Raw genomic sequence first — 10,012 nt, forward strand, 5'->3', positions numbered from 1 at the left:
GCCTGACCAAACTCAAGTAGGCCACCTCGGGCAGAAGCACCTCGGCACATGGTAGCTCGGCACAAGGTAGCTCGGGGCAGAGCAGCTCAGCATATCACAGGAAGATCTCCTGCCTGACAACCGTACCTGTCAAATCTGGAGACTGCGCCCACGTCTCTCGCCAGGCGGCGTCGTGTCTGCCAACCCTGAGAGGTGTCCCTTGTCTATAAGGGCCATAATCTGCAACGATTACCCGCACCCACCAGCTCAACACTGGCAAGTAACGGTTGCGGCAGAGAATCAGAGGCGGTTATACTAGATTTGTCAGGAATCAGTATATAAGAGCTCTGACCCCCAAGAGCAAAGGTAACTTGCGTGATCTGCACTCGCCCTTTCATTCTTGCTCTGCTCTGCAACTCTCTTCCTGCTTAAGCATCAGAGTATTCCCGCTAGGAGAGCTCCCCGGGGATCCTTCTTCATAGGTATCTTGTCCGTCGCCAGCTAGAAGCGCAGCCGCTGCCAGCTAAGAGTGACTAGATCGCGCACCATCACCTCACCTGAAGTTTAGCAATTGTACACCTTTCCTAAACTTCCTGACATGGTTGTAAGTGGACCCCCTCTGGTAGAATCTTCTAAAAAAGGCATGAAAATGTCCAAAATATCCATATAGTTATTTTTAATAAAAATATCTATTTTCTAAATGTTCTCTTCATATAAATCACTACCTCAAATCCTTCCAATCTCTTTTCTAAAATTGATTTATTTTCTAAATTTACCTTTCATATCAATCACTCAAAGGTAAGGCTACAATTTTAAATTCTCTTTGTTTTTATTGTTCATAAAGTTTGTATTGTTTTTCCCTGAAACCAGCCTCATAGTAACTGTATGGATAATTTTGACATTGTATGCCTTGATTTAGAAGATTCTACTAACTTGCAACTGTATTAAAAATTTCAAGGGAGGTAATTACAATTACTAAGACTATGTTTGGTTTGAAGGAAAAGGTAAGGAAAGGAATGGAAAGGTAGGGAATGCTTTACAAATCTTATATAAGTTTTTCCCTACCTTTCCCTTCCTTTCCTTACGTTTTCTTTCAAACTAAACACAGCCTAAACTTCAGGGTGCAGCACATAGGAAATTGTACTCCTGATTGGTTGTTTAACGACGTTTGCATATTTGTGTTGGCACAAGGACTTCACTATAACTAGTTTAACTACTGCTTGACCTGTATTTCTTGACCCAGTCTATTAGGCTTTAAATTGGGTTCGGTTGCTACCAAACCCAACTTGTCGTTTCCAGCCCAGCCCAGCCCAACCCAGAGACAAGTTCTAGAATTTAGGTAGTCCGTAGGTTAGCGGGTCGGGTCAAGAATGGCCATTTCAATGTTTGACAACTACGTCATGTAATTTGACGGCTATGGTTATCATATTCCTCATCTACGTTCGAGATCATCTAACAAACAGATTGTCTGTAGCCAATAGAAATTCAGAGAACACGTAAGTAGGAGGTGACCCTGATCCACTTTATTTATTGTTTGGGGCCTTTGGGCGTTGATCGATCCTTTTAATTACTCTGTGCGAGAAGGCCGACGAGGAAGACCCTCGAAGAGCTGCACCATGGCCTACGTCGAAGGAGGTACGCTACCGATGCTTTCTCTCCTCGTTCATTCTATCAAGAATTCTTTCAGTTTACTTAAAATCTTCATGAAAATGGAGAGAGGGATGCAATTTTTTGTTCTTTATTTACTGATCGCTGTTTGAATCGCGATATTTCGTTCAGAAATCGTGTTTCGTTGGTCAAATTAGGGTTAGGATTCTAATTTCTTAATGGATTCTGTGCGAGTAGTACGAGTTTAGGGGTTTTCTTGAAAATCGTTTGGATGTTCTAGTTTCATGTTGAATCAGGAGATTTCACGTATCTATCTCTCAATGTTATCCAGTTCCCTCTGTAGATGTTCTCAATTCGAATGAAATTTTGGGTGATATTTGTATTGATTTTTGTTGTTGAGAAATTCGCACTGAATTTATAATTTGTAGAATTGATTGTATTATGTTCTTTGTTTCTCATTCAAATTGTATACTGGTAACTAATCTAGAGCCCATTCATGATATGGTTATTACATGTTTTCCTAATTTAGTGAGCCAGTAAATCATCCGTGTTCTATTCCATTTTGTACCGGAATTTTTGAGGGATACTATCTCAATTGTGTATATGCATATATGCACACATGAAAAGATTGCTGGATTTATCATCCTGAAGAGTATCAGAGTCGAGGAAATTCTCTTGGGGTGCTTGTTTCTTCTTCTGGCAGGGAGGAGGGTAGTTCCTCCAAAGCAATGCCAAAAGACATTACCTTCTTCTACAGACAAGGTGGAAACCACTATTTTTAATAAGTTTGACCTGCTTTTGCGGGTAACAGAGGTGCTGCACATTTGGCATTGCTTCCTAATAACTTTATTAAATAGAGAAAGAAAACCTGGGACTATAGACGCACTGTAGTATGGAGCTGATATAAACAAAAATATGTACATGTGGTTGGCCCTGACTCCAGAGGCATTCCATACAACTCTTACAAGATTCATGGTCTTGATCTTCTATTTAGTCTTCAACCTGGCAAAAGGAAACTGCTATGACTTGGCCAATTCATACCGTTCAGGGTTTTCTGGATTCGATATTTATTCAATTTCTCTTCGATATCAGCTTTATAAACCATCATGTATTCAATTTCTCTCCTCATAATACCTGAAATTTTGGAATTTTTCTTAATGCAACCTAATAAAGAGGACTTTGTTTTGCCATGTGGCAAAAGACAATGGGGGCTGAAACTTGCCACATGACAAGAGAGTAACTTGGCTTACACATGAAGCCCTTTGGACCTCTAACAAAGCTTCTGCCAGGAAAAATCCTAGGTCATCTACACCCAGTTGTTAGGTTATCAACTAGAAAACAACACATTTCACTTGTCTAGTAATAAAATAGAGAAAATATAGATAGATCCATCATATAAATATTTATTTACTTACTCATAGAAATACAGATTTTGGTGGCAAACATAGGCAACGTAAGCTTCATTTCCTTTTCTTTAACATATTGATTGTGTCAAGCTGGGAGCTTCATTGTATTGATGAGCTCATGCCATTCGAATGAGCTGAAAATTCATCAGTATAAATATATTTCTCTATTTTGGACTTGAAAATCTAGTGTATACCATAGCTGGGAGCCTCTAAATCATCAATTCTGGAGGTGTATACATGTTCACTTTGACATCGGCTTGACATCAATGCTTCTTGTTGTCTTTCTTATCTTCTACAACCTACCATCTCAAAGTTCTTTTTCCTATTTGTGTTTAACCAACTCTCTTCATTTAGAATAGTAAAATTCTGTGACCAAAAATGGTTTACCAATTGATTTAAGATATGTAGTTAAATGGAGCAAAAGAAAGCTATTGTTGAGATTTGCATTGCTGACATTTGACATTCACTAGTAGTTTCTTGTATAGGGATGATGAGTTGTGTTTTCTGTGCATGTTTCTTCTTCAGGTGTTGTGAAACCCAAGAAATCACTATGGCGATTGAGCACAATTACTGATTTCTTTTGGTTTATTCTTAATTTCATTGGCATTTTCTTCATGACCATGTTCTCGGTACCTTTGAAACACCCTACTACTCTACCTATTTCATTTTAGTTCACTTCACTGAAAGTTGATTGGCTTGTGAAGTTTAATTTTGAATTCACATCTGCCATTTCCCAGATGGAAAAATCAGATGCTTACAAGAAAAGCTCAGGTGCCAGCAAGAAATGGGATGGTGGTGGTCCTGGAGGTCCTGGGAGAGGTCCATACGGTGGTGGACCACGTGGGCCACCCCGTGGATTGAACAATGTCCGTGGGATTGACCACAGTAAGTTTCTTTCCTTTTTCATAGCTTTTTTTTTGGGGTTCTTTTTCTTTCAGTTGTTTCCTTAAAAGGTGATGATTTATGTTCGACATCCAGGTTCCCTTCCTGCATGTGGATCCTGCTGCGGGGGCTGAAATGTTGGTTGATGCACTTCTTTCACTTAAATACATGTTTACTGTAATTGAAATAGGCTAGTTTTTGAAGCATCCATGGTATGGAGAATGTCTATATTCCTCTGTTATTGTGAATGATGCCTCTGAGAGAACTCAAGTAATATATTGATGTTTCAAGTTTCAACAATTTTCCTTGCTTTTTATCTGAAATGAATTGAAACTGATGGAAAGGCTTTGTCGTCACCAGTCTAGTTTATCCCATTAAGAGACTGGGAGATGTTGTAATGGAATGGTTCCCTCTCATGGAGCAAGTAACAAGCTAACATCTAAGCAACCAAAACTGTTTGTTCACTTCAAGAAAAAAAAAAATACTACGTATCGATGGAAAGAAACAACCAAAACCGTTTGTGTACTTGGTTCTGTTTTTTATTTTTTGTTTTTTTTTTTTTTTCTAATTTCCTAATTGAACCACCGACATTGACTCACTGAGCATAATGACTGTGGAATAATTGGGCTACAAAATTGCTATTTTTTCAACAGTAACTCTCTCTTTCAAAATTTGTTAAGTTAAAAATAAACAATAGAAACATATAAGACTATATAATTGTTTTATATAATAATTAATAATTATTTATATTTTATATATTATTTTTAATAATATATAAATAACAATAATTAATTTTAAATAGGGTTGTTTATCAAACTTAGATATGGCAATTTTTTCTAATTCCCCAATCTCATGTGGGGATGTCTTGAATGGGGTGGGGATGGGGATGTTTTTCTCCTTGTGAGGATAGAGATGGGAAAATTTCCATTTCCATTGGTGGGGATGGGGAGAGCACTCTCTGCCCCGTGTCATCTCGATTTTTGTCTCATGAGATCCCTGCTAATATATATGTATATATATGCATACGTTTATATATGTATATGTACATATACATTTATATGTTAATATTTTTAAAAATATGATTGAATATGTTTGAATCTTTTCTAATAGGATTGTAAATTTTAATTATTTATTTTTTATTTTTAAATAAAATAAAAAACAAAAACATAATGGTTGTCATTATAAAGAATCACAAGGAGTGGGGATTAAACTTGTTCATGGGTTAGGCTCGGGGTTGGCTTTTGTCAAAATTCTAATGGACTTAGCCCGAAGCCCGAATCCAAAATAGTATAAAGTTGGGCCCGAAGCCTGGCCCGTGAACAAGTCTAGTGGGGATCCCTACAGGGATGGGGATAACTTTGTCCCCATTAGCGGGATGGGGACGGAGACGTGGATGGGGATTTTCGTGCGGACGGGGATGGGGAAAGGCTCCTTGTCCCTGCCCCACCTTGCCATTCCAAATCAAACTAATGAAACTGACCAACCTAATATGTATTTCCAGTCGGCTATGGTTCAACAATTTCCCAATCCAAATGGGATGAATCAGTTTTGCTTTGGTCATTTGTAAACTAACTAAAATCGAACGACCTAACCATAGATATATATTAATATTTTATATTTTAAATATATTTTTTAATACGAGAAAGTGGGGAAATTGCAATATTTCTTAGGATAAAATAGTTTATATCATAAATTTAATTTTAATTTTTTTAAATAATGCCATTGTAATTTTTTGAAAATTAAAACTTAATTTTTAAGTTTTTAAGTTTAAATTTTTGAACTAACCAACCAAACCGAAAATTGACCCAAACCCATGTAACCTAAGTGACCACCCCCCAACCTGACCAGGTTGATTTGGTTGGCCAAACAACCTACACCTAAACCAAACCAACCTGTGAACAATAGTTTAGTCTCTAATAATTATTAAAAGTTTATGGCGAAATTACACAACAAAATAAATTTAAAAAGCTAAATAATAGTAGTTTAAACTCCAATAATTAATGTAACTTTTCTATTAAATAACAAAGGAAAAATATATTTGTACATAATTATTGAAAATATATTTATCACAAAAATTATAAATAATTACTGAAATATAATAAATATTAATTTTAGTATAGATAAATATATAATAAATAAAGATTAACTTTTTAAAATTATTATTAATAAACAATTTTGTGAAAGTCATTTTCTAGAGTTATTAATTGGTATAAATGAAATTAGTTATTTATAATATTATTTATTTATTAAAGTAATATCATTATTTAAATTTTAAAATATTAATTACTTGTTGAATTTAATAATCCATAAATTTATAGTACTATTAATACATAATTTTGTTATCTTAATCTATTTATTTTAATTAAAAGTTATTCAGTAACTATTTAAAATATATTATTAATTGATTCAAAATATTAATTTGGGAAATTCCCAATTAGTACCTATACTTAGGGATGATCATGGGCCAGGTCAGGCCGAGCTTTGCCTTCATAACAATGGGCTTAGGCTATGCTCAGGCCCCGCTTGATCCGCATTGTGGGCCTAAAAATATAAGCTCGGGCCTGGACTACATGGGCCCGGGCTGGGCCAAGATTCCAAGCCTAATTGTTGTATTTCAGTTCCAAAATTTAACAATTATACTTTTTTTCACTTATTGTTGTGAAGACTATAGTTTATACCTAGTAATTTATAAGATAAAAGCTTCTAACATAAAAGAAATTAAATAATTATACCTAGTAATTTATAAGTTTCAATTGGTGGTTTTGTGAAATTGGGTGGTGGTTTTGAGAAATTGGTGAGAAAGAGAGAGAGATAGAGCCGAGAATGGGAAGATTAGGGTTTAGTAATTTCCATATTTCTTTAAATACTAAAGTAGAATTTGGTAAGATCTATGACCCTAGGATTAAAATATTTAATTTCCTACAAATCTCTATTAATCTCTATTTAATATATAAAACATCAATTATCAAATATTTTTAAATAATATATATACATAAAGATATATATTTATATATATAATATTATTTATAAATACCTGGGCTAGGACAAGCTTGGCCCTAAATTTTGTGGGCCTTATGCAGGCTTGGGCCCGGGCCGGGCTGAAATGATCACCCCTACCTCTACTTTGTGCCTACTGCCACTTTGGTCCCCAAACTTTAAAATGCGACAACTCAATACTCAAACTTTCAAAACGTAACAATCTAGCACCTATCGTTAACTAGCTGTTAATCAGCCGTTAAGTGACATTTTAAAAAGACACAAATGCCCTTCAAGTGTCATTTAATTTTCTTTATCAACCATCCAAACATTGACAAAAAAATTGATAGTCCCAAATCCTTGCCTCTTCTATTCAAGAAAGTTGGGGTCACCAAAATTCCCATTCAAACGTAACTCCAACTTTCTTTAATGGAAGGAAGGATTTAGGATTGTTAATTTTTCGTCAATGTTTAGATGGTTGATAAAGAAAATTAAATGACACTCGAAGGGCATTTGTGTCCTTTTCAAATGTCACTTAACGGCTGATTAACAACTATTTAACGACAGGTACTAGATTGTCATGTTTTGAAAGTTCGGGTACTGAATTGTCGCATTTTAAAGTTCGGGGACCAAAGTGGCACTAGGCACAAAGAACATGGTACTAATCGGGAATTTTCCCAATTAATTTTAATATTTTGTTATTTAATATATTTAGTTATTAAAATATTTAAATAATATTTCATTTTTAATGTTAGATTTTTATTATTTGAATAACATTTAGATTGAATAATCCAGAAAATCATAATTTATATTGTTTGTACATAATTTCGTGATCAATTTTGTAAAAATATATAATTATTAATAATATGAATATTATTAAATCCATCATAATGATTTTTTGTTTTTTTAATAAATATTTTAAATTTATTATATAATTTTATTAGAATATTTAAATAATTTTTAATTTTTTTAATTCAAACTTTCTTTAGATAGATGTAGATAAAAAGTTGGAAAGATAAATAAGCATTAGAGATAATTTAGGAGAGAAACTCTCTACTAAATCAGAGATAACTTAGGAGAAAGTAGGGGATAGTGAGAGAGAGATAGAGAGAGAGAGATTTTAGGAAGATTTTTTTTTGAAGTAGAGTTTCTAATTGGTAGTTTCGAAAACAACATGGAATAAAAAATTGAAAAAAATAAAAAAAAAGAGAATTTCTAGACTTCCTTGTTTTAATATATATATATATATATATATATATATTAATATGAAAGGGGTGGTCTCCCCTTTTGCCAAATGGTACCATTACCGATTATAAATACTGTTATTAATAAATCATGTTAATAAATTTAGTAATTATTGTTATATTAAAAATAATTAAAAATGTTATTAAAAGTATTGTTATTGATTATTTAATAAAATATTATAATTACTGATAAATACTATTAATTTAATTTAATTTTGGTAATTATTAATTTAATGAATATTGTTAATAAATCCTATTCATAAATTTAATAATTACTATTTTATTAAAATAACTAAATAATATTATTAAAACTATCATTACTTATTATTTAATAAAACATTATAATTACTTATTATTATAGTTAAGTGTTGTTAATAATTAAATATTTAATAAATAATGTCAACAAAATTTAGCAAAAATATTGTTTGTCTTTTTTGCTTATTGAATTTCTTTGGTTTAAATTTTTGGCTTTGTGCTTTGAAGATTGTTACATAATGTTATTTAAAAATGTTATTTGCATTTAGCTTAATGAATTGCTTCAAGGTTCTAAATATCAACACGGGCCGATACACCCTATGCCGGTGCTTCTTTTTATGTTTTACTTATTTTTTTCGAAACTGGTTTAGAGGGGCCAGTTTAAGGCTTGCTACCCTCTGAACCAATGGCTGACCCGATACAACCCCTGTAGGGGCGTATTGGGAAGCCACTGACACGATACGTATTGACTGATGCAAGCCGATATGTATCAATACTTTGAACCTTAAATTGCTTTTGTTTACATTTATAGATTTTGTGCTTTGAAAATTGTTATATATTGTAAGTTAAAAATATTTCTATTTGATTTATTTTTTAAATTTAATAACTATTGGACCTAAAATTATTGAATAATGTAACAATAACAATTGTTAAATAATTATAAAAATTATCAAATATAAATTAAAAGAAACTACCATTATTAAACATAAATTACCAATATTTATAAAAAATTAGTAAAAATAAATCAAAAGAAATTATCCCAAATTAGTAGACTTCAGGGAGATAATTACTTGAAATTATCAAATAATATAATCTTAAATACATTAAAATAATTTACCAAAAGCTATCATAAATTAGTAGAAATTTCCACAAATAGCCACTAAATTCCATAAAATCGATAAATTACTAAAATTTACCAATAAACTAACGCATAATATTAAATATAATACATTGGTATATATTTATGAAGAAATTAGTATATAATAGAAATTACCAGAAATTAGTAGAAATTATATAATAGAGCTAATTTCCACTAATTGATCAATAAACTATCATATAATAAGTATAAAAAATAAGTATATATAGACCAAGAATTCCCATAAATTAGTATAATAGAAATTAGTAGAAGTTAGCCAAAAATAATCGCTAATTTCCATAAAATATTATATTTACCAAGGATTATCATAAATTATTATATAACAGAAATTACCAGAAATTAGTAGAACTTAGGGAAAAATAACCACTAATTTCCATAATTGAAATTAGTATAACTTTGTAAAAATAACCATTAAATTCCAAAAATTAGTAGAACTCAGGGACGATAATTACTTCAAATTATCAAATAATATGAACCTAAATAAATAATAATAATTTGTCAAAAATTTCATTTCGTTTTGGTGCACAGGTCCCCACTAGTATATGATTAATTGCTTAGATCTTGAAGGTTCAGACCCAGTTATAAAATAATAATAATAATAACAAACCCTAAACCTACTTAAACCTAAACCAGGTCAGGAATCCAAAGGTGAAGGTTTGGGTAGTAAAAGGGGTCATGTCACAACCAAAAACAAAGCCATCAAAACATTCAAACTAAATCTAAATAAATTAAACAATTGCAGTGGAAAAGAAAAACCCTTTTATTCATGGTTTGAGACAGAAATT

The 10,012-nt window shown here is 32.2% G+C and overlaps 1 protein-coding gene across 1 annotated transcript; it reads left to right on the forward strand.

Moving 5' to 3' along the window:
- The first annotated feature begins 1,461 nt into the window (after positions 1-1,461).
- On the forward strand, positions 1,462-4,175 carry LOC104609674 (glycine-rich protein). Its single transcript, XM_010276042.2, has 4 exons — positions 1,462-1,614; positions 3,519-3,622; positions 3,731-3,878; positions 3,972-4,175. The coding sequence occupies exons 1-4, from the start codon at positions 1,596-1,598 to the stop codon at positions 4,007-4,009; spliced, it is 309 nt and encodes a 102-aa protein (XP_010274344.1). The 5' UTR covers positions 1,462-1,595; the 3' UTR covers positions 4,010-4,175.
- Positions 4,176-10,012: the final 5,837 nt, after the last annotated feature.

This window comes from Nelumbo nucifera, chromosome 1, assembly GCF_055504915.1.
Source record: "Nelumbo nucifera cultivar China Antique chromosome 1, China Antique-T2T, whole genome shotgun sequence".
In the NCBI taxonomy this organism is placed as follows: Eukaryota; Viridiplantae; Streptophyta; class Magnoliopsida; order Proteales; family Nelumbonaceae; genus Nelumbo; species Nelumbo nucifera.